Consider the following 13,390-nt stretch of genomic DNA (forward strand, 5'->3'; position numbering starts at 1 on the left):
AAAAGGATCCTACTGATGCCGAAGGCCTGAAACACCCTGAGCAGGTTGGGCTCCTTCATCCCCCCATGCTTGTTTGAGATGCGTTTCAATGAAGTTCATAAAACAAGAGTGAGCATAGATGAAAGAAGACTCCTCGAGGAAGAAGTAGGAAAGCGTAAAGCGGCGGCAGCTGAAGGTTTGAAGCCTGTCCGCGTGTACTCCTGCGCAATATACAAAAAAGTGTTGCGGGTGCGACTTAGCCCGCGTGCTCGCAGTCAACAAGAGATGACGCCAGAGTACCAGCGCTGAGCTAAAATTACCTCGATTACCCAACAATGTCTTGCTCTTTTTCATTCAGGCAGATTTTGTAAGCATGCAAGTAAGCATGAAAATTAAGCATGCTGTCCGGTTCAAAACATGAAATGCATAGCCGTTGGCTGGTGAGCGGCAGATGTAGTTGAATTTAGTTCACGCTAAAACTTTCATTCTCTGAACGGCGTCTGCGTCCGGGAGGCTGCGTAAAATAAACACAGGTGGCGCTGGCTAATGCCAAACACCGAACAGGAATCACGTAAAGATCTGTCAGCTGAAGAAAGAGAACGCGGGGAATTTTTCAGAGAATTCTTGAGAAGCCTTCCGGGGAAACATGCTAAAAATAGGGAAATTCTGAACCAAGAAATGGGAATTTCTCGCCCGAGTGCGCAACATCACTGTTGACGAGTGTTGACTCGTGCTAGGTTGTATTTAGATATTCTTTATGCACAGCGACCGGGCGTAAAGAAGGGACGCCTGTTGCTGTGCGTTGTGTATGCACAATTGGCCCAATATCTATGTAATACATCAAAACCGTCTACTCTAGCAGTTATTGTGGCGTTTTGTAGCCGCATTATAAGTGTGCTGTTTACATGTCACAAACCTTTTACCCACACTCCCCCGTACATTGACAAAGGGGGAAGGGAAACAAGTTGAACGCATAAATTGGATGTAACGAAAACTTGTCCAGCTAGCTCTTTCAATCTACGTAAGAAAACAATTTCCGAAGACCGTAAACTTGTTTATACGTGTTTCTAGGGAAACTCTTTGGCAGTACGTTCGCTGTTTTTGTCCTCCTATACAGAGCTGAAATATAGGAAAACTCTGACACTCCTATTTAGACTTTTGTTTGAGTAAATCTTAGATCCAGAAATAAATTCTATAGATTTATTGACTTAAAAGCATGTTTCATGGGAATACGTTGGAGTAGTTTTACATCGCTCGGCGTAATATTCCCACAAATAATGAAATTCGAGATTAGAATTAAGTTTATGGGCAGCAAATTCGTGTTTATTTTCTTTACTGTTTGCGACACAGAGAATGCGAAATGTGCGTTTTTTTTTTATGTAGAAGATAAACTTTGGGGAATAAAAAGCTATGGGGGGAGGAGGTTACAGTACAACGTGCGTCGAGACGCCCATTATTGCAGCATTTACCGAACGCTCGGTAAATTTCCCAGTTTTAGATTTCACCAGACTTGGCCGCGTTTCGGGCGACATCCGGCAAACTTAGCACATCTTTGTTGCCCTACTTTCTTGATACACTGCCGCGCGGCCTCGCTGTTTCCCAACGAAAGAACTGCGCAGCAGCGACAATGCGTCAAGTTATACTGTACGTACTGTCACTTAGCGCTAAGCGAGGAGGTAATTTTTCTCAGTACCCGCGCGGTGGCTCAGTGATTAAGGTGCCCTGCTGCTGAGCACGAGGACGCGGGTTCGATTCCCGGGCGCGGCGGCCGCTTTTCTGATGGAGGCAAAAAGCGAAAAACCGCCGTGTGTACGAGATTTCGGTGCCCGTCAAAAATCCCCAGGCGGCCAAAATTAATCCGGAGCCCTCCACTACGGCGCGCCTCATCGCCTGCGTTGCGTCGGCGCGTGAAACCCTACAATCAGTCAGACCTCTGGGCCGCGTGTGGGGAACCATCAGTCCTAACGTGGGTTCGCAAGAGATTAGTCCTGAAGTTTGACATGTTAAAGTTATTTTAGAAGCGACCTTACACCAAAGGCGTCAGCAGTGGCTCTTAGAGGCCGCAAACCCTACACCAGTAACTAGCTGTGGGTTGCATTATCATCGCGGGGAAGGCAACTCAAAATCTACGAACATACATTCGACTCATCGTCGCCCCGCTCTACACCAGGGTCGCCCAGCACTGGTATACGTGTCCCGATAAAAGATGATATTGTCACGGGGCGTACGTGTACAATACCCCATGAAGCCATGACCCGGCATCGACTACGACGAGGGAGTGGCTCGCTCCGTTATGGTCGCGTGTTAATAGGTCGTCCTTATTTTGCAAATACAACGCGCTTTACCACCAACCATGGTTCCTGTCATCTGTTCTGCCGCTACTTAACAATATAATTAGTGAAATTCCCCAGTACACGTACGCAGTACAACAGCAGGCAATCCTCGCTAAGGTGCTTCAGCCTAGGCTTGATAAAACTCGTATGAAGATTTAAATGAGGAAATTACAATTAATGAGTAATCCGAAAAAAAAAAATCAGTCGCCTCCCCCTCCACCTACTACTTTCAATCATTTATATCTTATCTTACGATGAAATTCACAGCAGCTATGTATGTTCGCTCTACAGTATATCACCATAATCATCGTCGTATTCGCCATCGTCGTCATCATCATCATCGCCATCAGATTCTTAATAAAAAATTATAACAATCATGGTCTTTACTTTGTGTGGAACTGTTCACGATGCGAAGCATTTTTTCGCAATTTCTTGAGCTTAAGAGTTATCACGCATGTCAAACACAGAGGCATGTAAATTTACAATCTCTTGCGTTACTACTTTACTATGATAGTTCAAATTTATGAATTTGCTTAGCACCGTCAACGAACGCCATCTTTATCGTCCTGCGTACGTATTAACATATTCTAGCCGTAGCTTTATTTTCTTTATTTTCAGGGCGGGTACGGCGGAGCTAACTGACGATTCAATAAATCAGTCCCCCAGCTAAAGGTTAACGGTTTTCGGCATGTTGCCGCCTATTACTAAAGTTTAAATGTAAACGAGGTCGTCAATCATACATTTCGCGGCGCAAGCTTGGCGAGGTATCTCCCCTTGAAGAAACTAGAGCTACCCGCGAATTTGCTGTCGACGTTGAGTGCGTTATTCATTTATTATTTATTTATTTATTTATTTATTTATTTATTTATTTATTTATTTATTTATTTATTTACGAATGAAAATGAATTATACAATCACAAAAAAACAAAAAAAAACTAGCATCACAGTGATCACAGTGAAGAAGCAAGTTACAAAACAGCACAGTTGGTGATGGATTGCTATAACGGCCTAGAAAACAAAGTCCGCAATTGCAGTCTGAATATTATTTGCCGTGACCACGTCACTCGGGGCAGCATTCCAGTTTTCTGTTGTGCTAGGGAAAAAAAAAGCATATTTGGAGACATTAATCCGGCACTGATATGATCTAATTTTTCTTGTGTTATCCCGTCTGGAATTAGCGTGATTAGGCTCCTTTAAGTAGATGCTTTTATCAATTCCTGCCTTGTCACCTAAAATTCTATGAAGAAATTTTAATCTTAATATTTTTCTACGTGCTGCCAGTGTTTATCATCCGAGGTTATAAACAATAGTTGCACTCCTAACAGTAAAATCGTAATTTGCCGTAACAAATCAGGCAGCGCGTTTCTGGACGCGCTCTAACTTGTAAATATTTGTTTTAGTAAACGGATCCCACGCTTGGCAAGCATATTCAAGGGCTGGCCTGACGTTAGTCATGTACAGCGTTTTCTTCAATTCCGTACGGGCATGCTTGAAGTTTCTCTGAAAATAATACAACATACGGGACGCTTTTGTCGCCACAGGCTTCCTCGTCGACCCGCGTGCATTGCCAGGATGTTTAGACGACGTCTGTGCACGTGCGTCATCGTGGGAGATTGCACTACTTCGAGCCAATCCTACCGGCCCGGTGAGGATATTGATTGCTATTTGGTTTTTGCACGGCTTCCTTGTTGAGAACTGAGGACGCGTGTCCGTGTGACCAGCCCTCAAGCGTTTTGCCTTTCCACGTGGAGACGGGGCGCGAAATTTGAACGCTGCTGTCGTGTAAGAAGCACGAATTAGTGCGAGGATTTTGGAAAGTCGTAATGGCCTCTAGACTAACACTTTCGGAAGCAGTATTCCCGCTGAAATGAGACACCCTATCAGGGCTAGAAGTAAACCAAGGAACAGTAGGCCGTTTTGCTTTAGGCGTGCATGGCAAAGCAGTGATCAAAGTAGTACTGGGCGATATTGGCTGGGCGTCGTACAACGTGTGAGAGAGAGAGAGAGAGAGAAAACTTTAATGAATACTGAAGAGGTTAGCCCCACAAACGGCGGGGCTTGCTACTTCAGATGGGGGTGAACATAGCGAGGTGAAAAAAAAAAAAAAAGAGGGGGAGAAGTGCGCACCAACAATGAATAAGAGGGAGAAGAAAATAAAATCAGTTCGGAACGTAGAAAAAATTACAGCACTAGGAGAAAAATCTGAGGATCCCAAGTTTAAAGAACATCGGTTAGTCCCGTGTCAGACAGAAAAGTTAAGAGAGCCTTTGTCCCTCGCGCCGCGTCAGCGTGATTTTGCCACGGACCAAGAAAGTGACGCAGCTCTAGAGAGTGTCCTCGTAACAGTCGCACTAAAGTTCTTTTAGCTGTTTCGCGTTGAGTTGTATGCTTCGGGCAGTAACACAAGACATGCTGTATGTCGTCTCTCACAGAGCACACAGAGCACAATGGCGAGTCCGCCCAGCCTATCTTAAAAAGAAAACTACCAGTGAAGGCAACATTCAGGCGTAGTCGGTGAAGGACACCCTCAGTTTTCTTTTGCAGACCTCGCGGAAACTGGAAATTGCACTGAGGGTCAATCGCGTGCAGAGGCAAGGGTATCTTAAGAGGGTCCTGCCAAGCTGTTAACTGCAGTTTCCATCCAAGCGCATTCACGGCCGTACTTCCGTCTTGTCTGGAATACGGGATTCCAATAGACACAAGCAGATTGTGCGCCTCTTTCGCTGCTGCGTCAGAGATGACGTTCCCCTTGATGCCGGAATGACCTGGTAGCCATTGAAGCGAGATGCGGTGCCCGTCTCGTAGCCCTAGTGTGTGCAATGCGTTTAGGTCACGCACGAGTTGGCCGCAGCGGTGGGATGGCTTCATCAGTGCTTGCAAGGCAGGCCGCGAGTCGGTAAAAATCACCCATTGTCGAGCGGGACTATTGGTGATGTGAAGGAGTGCCGCCCTAATAGCAGTTAACTCAGTGAATGTGGACGACGTCTTGTGACTGAGTTTCTCTTTCACAGTTAGTCCCACCGACGGAATCCAAACTCCAATGGCTGACGAGTCAGACTTCACGGATCCGTCTGTATATACCTGAATGTGGCCAAGATAACGCGAACTGATATGCTCCAGCGTGTAGTATCGCAAGGCTGGCTCAGGCAGAGATGATTTCTTGCCTATACCTGGTATGGTGAGGCCTATATCCCATGGTGCAGCTTTCCATGGCGGAAAAGCAGGCTTGCTTGGGCGTTCGAAGTTGGCCGGTAGGAGGCTCCGTACATGCGGGGAAGACACCTGTGCTAGAGGATGGTCAGCACACCGGGTTACGTGACGGAGGCTGGTGCGAAGGAACTCTTGGGCTTGGAGTGTCTGGGCGGACATACACCTTGCTTCGCAGAGAGTTCCATTCGTCGATGTGCACCTTGGAAGGCCCAGGCAGATGCGCAGGACTTGAGCCTGTGCACACTCTATCACTCTGAAGTTTGTCTTAGACAAACCAATCAGCGCTGGGAGGCTGTACCGCAGAAGGCCAAGGAATAGTGCCTTATAAAGTCGTAGTAGCGAAGCCACTGAGCAGCCCCATGTTTTTCCTGTCAGCATCCGGAAAATGGGCACAAATGAATGTAGGCGTTCTCTAAGGATACGGATATGGGGGGCCCAAGATAGTGAGCGATCTAATGTAACTCCGAGAAATCTATGGTTGTTAACGTATGGTATTTCTGTTTCATTTATGACCAGAGGATAGCGGGATAAATCCCGCCTCGTAAAGGCGACCGCGGCACACTTTTCGGGTGAAATTAGCAAGCCGCAGGTGCTAAGGTACTTTTGAATTGCAAGAAGAGCTTTCTGCAGTTTTGATCGTATACTTCTCCGGTTTGTTCCAGAAGCCCAGATACAGATGTCATCAGCATAGAGAGATATGTTAACACCTTGGGGTAGCACTTTCGTGATCCGGATGAGACAGATGCTAAACAGCACAGGGCTTAGGACTCCGCCTTGAGGGACGCCTTGAGTAATCTCATGCCGCCTTGTGTCGCCTTCCTTGGTGGTCATATAGATGTACCGCTTATGCAAGTAGTTACAGAGCCAAGTGTGCATCCGCCCTCGTAGCCCTACAAACGCCATTTCCCTTCGAACAGCTTCATGAGAAACGCTATCGAAAGCCGCCTTGATGTCTAGGAACACAGCTACTGTGATCTTTTTCGCAGCCTTTTGCCGATGAATGTCCCTCACCAAAGCAATGACGTTGTCAACGCTGCTTCTTCCTTCTCTGAACCCTGACATCTCTGGGGGATACACTTCTCTGTCCTCAAGATCCCAGACGAGTCGCTGCAGCACCATTTTCTCCATTACCTTCCCTATGCAGCTTAGTAAAGCAATAGGCCGGTAAGAGTTGATGTCGGTTGGCGGTTTTCCTGGTTTAAGGACCGCAACTAGGCGACCAAGTTTCCAGCTTGCTTCGACGCGGCCTGTCTCCCACGACTTGTTGTAGAAGGTAAGCAGTTGCCGGAGGGCGTTACCGCCGAGATGTCGTAAAGCTGAGTATGTAACGCCATCGGCGCCTGGGGAAGAAAGCAGGTTAACGGACGCCAACGCTGAGATAAGCTCGTGCATTGTGAATAATTCATCCATGAGCGTAGCATTCGTACTGGAGAGCCAATCGGTCAGGACTTCTGAAATCATTGCAGAGCTCCGGGGAGCTGTAACCTTGGCGCAAAATTCGTCAGCTACGTCCAGTTCACTGACGCCACGCTGGAGAGCTATTGATGAGAACGGATGAGCTTGACTCGGTGTTGAGAAGCTCGAAGTAAATTATTCTTTGAGGAGGAGTTACTGGCTACGGATCACCGAAAGTGGGCAACTGAATTGCTTGGGTACATTTACATGAAAAAAATAGCACAGAGTGTCATTTTAAAAAAAAAAGGCTAGATAAGACCAACGACAGGAAAGGTTATAAAAAAAAAGAGGGAAAATCTATATGAACAAATGAATTCAAGGAAACAATGGATTTGAAGCGTAGTTAGGAATGAACAGAGCGAATAAAAGATATATCGGAAAGGAAAATTTTTACGATAAATACGAAGGTAGCGCTTTGATTTTTAATGTTACAGAAGGATGAGGACGGAGAACGGAGAGTTTTGTAGGCAACTACGTCCAAAATGATGGGGCGTGTAAGGTTTGTAGACAGGAGACAGAAATGATTCGGGGCATTTCTTTTCTTTCTTTTTTTTTTTGGGGGGGGGTGGGGGGGGTGGAGGAGGGGGATCGGATAGTGTCCATCCAAAGTCATCTGAATACAGTGTCCGCCTTCCTGAAGCCCTAGGGATTTAATTAAACTACAAATCCACGAAGCAGACTGAAAGCAAATTGGAACAGTAGTAGAGAGAAAGCAGGCAGGGAAATTATTGATTGATTGATTGATTGATTGATTGATTGATTGATTGATTGATTGATTGATTGATTGATTGATTGATTGATTGATTGATTGATTGATTGATTGATTGATTGATTGATTGTAGGGTTTAACGCGCCAACGCAGCGCAGGCTATGAGGCGCGCCGTAGTGGAGGGCTCCGGATTAATTTTGACCACCTGGAGATCTTTTACGTGCGCCGAAACCTCGCACACACGGGAGTTTTTGCTTTTCGCCTCCATCAGAAAAGCGGCCGCCGCGGCCGGGAATCGAACCCGCGACTTCGTACTCAGCAGCGCAACGCCTTAGCCACTGAACCACCGCGGCTGGTAGGCAGGAAAATACAACGAAGAACAGACTACCAAGTGTTTGGAACAAAATTTATCGTAAGTTAGCCCGCTGCTAATAGCAGAGGCAAATTTCAAGGTTATCGCGTAATGGGGGTGCATTCGCCTCTATGGTATGATGACCCACGTCATCACGCCTATACCAAAGGGTTACAGAACATCATAAGGGAAGTGTCAGCGTTCTCAACTGCATAGGGTTTAAGAATGAACTCCTCGTAAAGCGAGCAGGAGGACATTACGTAGAACGTACCAACCTGTCATTACCCTGCCGCTAATAGCTGCGCTAAAATGGAAAGTTTGTATTTAGTGTAGATAGATTAAGAGGAGCGACAGTACTACAACTGCAGTGCGGTCCACTGTTAAAGGGAGCAAGACATCGTGTTTGGAAACGTCCGCTAAAGCTAACGCGCAGGTGTACATAACGTAGGAGGGTGCGCCTCATAAAACTGGCCCTCGGTACGACCGGGGACCCTCAAGGAGCAGGCACATGTGATTTAGGGTGCATTTCACGGGCGTTGGGAATGAATTTTCGTGCTCCCTTTAGAAGTAGTGAACAGCGGACCGCACTGTACCATCGCCCCAGTGCGCAGGGGATGTTGCAAACAAACAGTGAATAAATCAATCACCGAGTAATCGCAACATGGAATGTTTTCGGGATTAAATGATTCAGCTGCAATTGAGGTTGCATTAACTACATATAGACAAAGGTAGCTGCAGCTAAATTACTTAGACCGGCTAGGTGGCATCCGTCTGGCACAAGCCTGTCACAGAAGGGAAGCTATAGTTTAGCAATCATTATCATGAAAATATAGAGCTCGCCATTAAAACACGTGCGAACTCCAAACGCCTGGAATTGCAAGGAGTCGCGTAACTGTTATGCTACTTCGGTTGTGGCCTCGCTTCACCTTCGAGACAAACCTACGCGCGCCGTATTCAACACGCTTAGTTTTCTTTTTTTTTTTTTCTTTTGCAATTAAACATAACAGGTCGCCACCATTACTTGGAGCTACGCTCGTTCTCGAGCGGCGCCAGTTAAGAAGATCCCCTGGTAAACTCGAATATTGTAAATTAAGTTCATTTGTTTTCGCCGAGGGTTTTTTCGGCAGTGACCCGCTCCTATTTGCCCAACGTGCTTGTTTACAGTCTATGGCTGCTTCACTTGACAACATTCAGTAAGGTTTTACATTGTCCCCGTTTTTTTTTTCTTCTAGTATCACTCCGCGGAATCATATTAAAAGCTGAAGAAGGAATGAAGGTAGCCAGCAAGCGTATGATTAACCTGAGAGCACTGCATACCATATCTCAAAATGAGTGTAAAGCAACTTCAAAGTAGTTCCATTACTTATAAGAAGCTATCGTTGAGGAAGTGCGTTTAGTGCATCAAAATTGAAGGTACACTTCTACTATAAGGCACGCTGAAAGTCTGATTAATTTGGACCCCCCGAGATCTTCACCGTATGTACAACGAACTCTTAACACGCGGGCTTTTTTTTTCTATTTTGTTGGCATTCGATGAGCAGCATCCGCTGCCGGGAATCAAGCCCTCGAACCCCCCCTCCGCCTCAGCCTGCTGTACGTATTAGGGTTATTTAATGAAACGTGCGATGAAACTAATGAAAATGAGATTGAATTAGTGACAGTTTGGTAATCAGACGTGGACTAGTGAGAATTTCGTTCGGCACACTTTTGACAGTGCCACAAAACGGAAAATATCATCATCATTATCACCACTCGTCTCTTCGCAGTGGTTTCCAGAAAGGGTTTGTGTATTAAAGTCAAACAAATCGTTGGCTTACTGTGGAACGAGGCGTTGTTTCTCCTCAGGTCGGGACGTTTAGAAAGTGGCTGCTCTCAGCTAGCTCGCCCAACTGGAGTCCGAAGTTGCGCTGCCTCGCCGTCCCGTCGTTCGCGGAGATAAATGTGGCCCTCGACGCCGGCTATCCGGCTATCACTTTCGAAACTCTAGAGAGATAGAGAGAGAGAGAGCGCGATGTCCTCTCTGCTAGCCACTTCTATTCCTGTCGAATCACCTATGAGCGTGTCTGGGCGCCTCAAGAACTCCCGCGATGGTTGGTGGAGCGGCGTCTCGAGACTAACGCAGGCAGCCATCCGGGCACGACGTGTATAATTCCAGTGAACGAGTTAAAGAAAGATGTGAGCATGTGGTTACCGGAAAAGAGCGCATTCAGCTTACTGGTTACCAAAAATAGTCGGCGTTTCATAAGGCTTTCTACTCCAGTAGGTGTTGGCACAAGTCTTGCCTGGCGTTGCCTGCTCGCTCTCCCCGCGTGGTTTTCCCCCCAGTTGCGCCTTGTGATAGGGCGAGGGTGATGGGCCTATCGTGTTGCCGTTGCGGACGCAGGCGTTCGCATGAAGTTTGGCGCCATTTTCGCTTTCGCCTCCTTTGTTCTTCGATAAAAAAAACCCTTCCCCCTCCTCATCCACCACCCTATATTCTCGCTGTGTTTATAAAACTGACGGGTTCTTTTTTTTTTTTTTTTTTGCCCTCGAGTGGTGCAAGCACGCACTACTGATCGGTTGGCGGGACGAAGTCGAGAGGCACGGCCATGGAGGAATGGGCACGGCGCTGCGGGTCGAACGCATTTCCCGCGCGGTCGAGCACCGAGTCAGTTCTAAGTGTGGGAGAGGAGGAATTGTGCGCGAAACCGAACCCGACATGAATCGAGCGGCGGCGGGACCAGAGGAGTGTTATTGCAGCGATTTCTTTTTACGTGTTTTTTTTTTTTTTTTTTGCGGTTTGTTTGTTTAAATGGGGGCCGTCTATGAGAGAACCTACGAATCTTTTCCGATAAGCTTACGCGTGTTGGTCCTTGGTCGGTCCATCACTCGGTTAGTATCCTCGGAGGGTATTATGAAAGGACTCTGTAAAATACAGTAAAGAGAGCCTCGAAGGCGGGACGCGGGAGCACGGCGAAGCTTAGCCAACAGCGCAGTCGTCCAGTAGTTGTGGCTAGTCATAGGACTGGTTGAGCTTCCAGACTATGGAACATATATGCGAAATACACAGGCATCCAAGCTGCCACGAAAAGGAACGCCTTTTGACGCCACCTTCTAGTGAAGAATCTACTTGTAAAGACATCGACAACGTGTTGTGACCAACTGAATTGCTTAGAAGGAGGTGTACGACTGAGCTATCTACGAGGTGCTCTCATATGTGAGAAGTTTGAGTACTTCTGGAAGTTATTGAAGGTACAGGTGCCGTCAGAAGTACTTGGAGCACGGGAGCTGTGGCCGAACTGTATCGGAGCGTCGTGTAGCTGCACCGGCGGAAAACAAAAGGACGAGAACACGCATGCGCGCCTGCCGACAGCGATAGCCCATTTATTCGTCGTAAACCACTTCTTAACCTAGCTTCGATCATTGTTCGCAGCATACTGGTCTCGGCGATGGCGCTGATAGCGCACAAACCTAAAAATACGTGAAAGAAAATCTGTCACTGCAGATTCCTGTGGTAGCGCGCCGTTTCTCCGGCAGCTCGCCTGCGCCGGAAGTGCGCCAGACGTTGGGAGATGCGACTCTGCGATCAGCGCCATCGCCGGGACCAGTGTGCTGCGAACAATGCTCGAAGCTAGGTTAAAAGAAGTGGTTTGCGAGGTATGGATGGGCTATCGCCGTCGGCAGGTGCGCATGCGTGTTCTCGACATTCCCTTACCGCCGGTGAAGCTACACGGCGCTCCGATACGGTTCGGCCACAGCACCTGTGCTCCAATTACTTCTGATTGATTGATTGTAGGGTTTAACGCGCCGACGCAACGCAGGCGATGAGGCGCGCCGTAGTGGAGGGCTCCGGATTAATTTTGACCACCTGGGGATCTTTAACGTGCGCCGAAATCGCGTACACACGGGCGTTTTTGCTTTTCGCCTCCATCAGAAAAGCGGCCGCCGCGGCCGGGAATCGAACCCGCGACCTCGTGCTCAGCAGCGCAACGCCTTAGCCACTGAGCCACCGCGGCGGGTTCCAATTACTTCTGACGGCACCTGTACGTTCACATGAATGAATGTCTTATCAAATCAAATGTGCCACTAAGGCACTTGCGGGTAGTGGCGCAGCCGGAAATATATTTCGGGGGGGAAGGGATATACACCACTGCAGAAAGAAATACATAAAAAAGGAAGAGGTTCTGTGCAGGAAGCGCAACAATTTAGTAGTCATTTTTCTGCATACATTTCGGGGGGGTTCTTACATTGAACCCCCCCCCCCCCCCTTGGCTACGCCCCTGCTCGCGGCTGAAAAGAATAAGATGCGTGATACTGGTTTGTACCATAGTCTTAAGTACCACTAGGCGCTCAAACGCGGTAGAAGGCTAGGAGTGTCATAGATAAGGCGAATGTCGCCAACACGCAACAGGTACACAACGGCCAACTGACGAACTCTGCGGGCTTAGCTTGGCGTAGGGTTGCAAATACGGCCGCAGTTTTCAAATGGGAGAGAGATTGAGAGAGCCATTTTAATGAGTTAAAAGCGATAACGTTGGAACTGGAGCATCTTGATGGTAGCGCGCTTACACACGAACACTCAGAAACGAGACGCCAAACCACAACGCTGACTCACAACTGTTTTTTTTATTAGAACAGAGAAACATTTAAACACTTCAACTTAGAACCCATGTTACCACACACCATATATGGTCACAATCCATCGTGTTAATTCCAAACGTGATAGGCACGAACAAACTGTGAGGATGATAGCGCGTTTTATCTTTACGTTAGAGTGCGATTTAAAAATTCAAACTCGCTTTCATGTGGACGAATCAAAAGCACACTAATGCGCCACACGCCCTTCTTTTAGATGATATGCCTCGATAATCTCGCGTGTCAACTTGCCCTTGCGCACAGATAGTAGTAGCATTGTTCCCTGGAACGAAGGCTTGCTTTTGCACTCTGAACAGGGCTAAGCGTGCACGTGCGAGAAGGCGTTTCCTCGTAAAGAACGTTTATGTTCTGTGGGAGTTTAGAGGGGTTAAAGTAGGTAGTTACTCTCCCCATGCGATACCCAAACCGGCAAAGAGAGACAATAATCAGCCTTTGTCTTCTCGTTTCGCATAGCTAGCAAGCTATCTCCCACCCCGCGATTGCGCGCTGTACCGCGCCAGCTGCGGCGGGCCGTGGCTCGACGGAAAAACGCAAGCGACAAGTGTTTTCGCTCATTGACATTTATTACGGAATAATAAACATCGAAAGAGCATGCAGGCTAGCTGGTTGACGGTGAGGATCTAGTCCCTCGCCCGGGCAATTTAAGGGAATCGAGAGGTTCGACTCACCGCGACAACAGTCATCCGGGGCGCCTCCGCGCGCTCGCGTTTGCCTCGC

The 13,390-nt window shown here is 47.6% G+C and overlaps 1 protein-coding gene across 1 annotated transcript in view; it reads right to left on the minus strand.

Moving 5' to 3' along the window:
- The window catches only part of LOC144161806 (uncharacterized), an 84,738-nt gene extending 71,354 nt beyond the window's left edge, over window positions 1-13,384 (minus strand). The window contains 1 exon segment of the mRNA XM_077692404.1: window positions 13,342-13,384. Coding sequence (XP_077548530.1) covers window positions 13,342-13,356 — 15 coding nt within the window. The 5' untranslated portion in view covers window positions 13,357-13,384.
- Window positions 13,385-13,390: the final 6 nt, after the last annotated feature.

The sequence above is a fragment of the Haemaphysalis longicornis genome, unplaced genomic scaffold (genome assembly GCF_048455015.1).
Source record: "Haemaphysalis longicornis isolate Haplotype H1 unplaced genomic scaffold, Haemaphysalis longicornis Haplotype H1 scaffold_12, whole genome shotgun sequence".
NCBI classification, from domain to species: Eukaryota; Metazoa; Arthropoda; class Arachnida; order Ixodida; family Ixodidae; genus Haemaphysalis; species Haemaphysalis longicornis.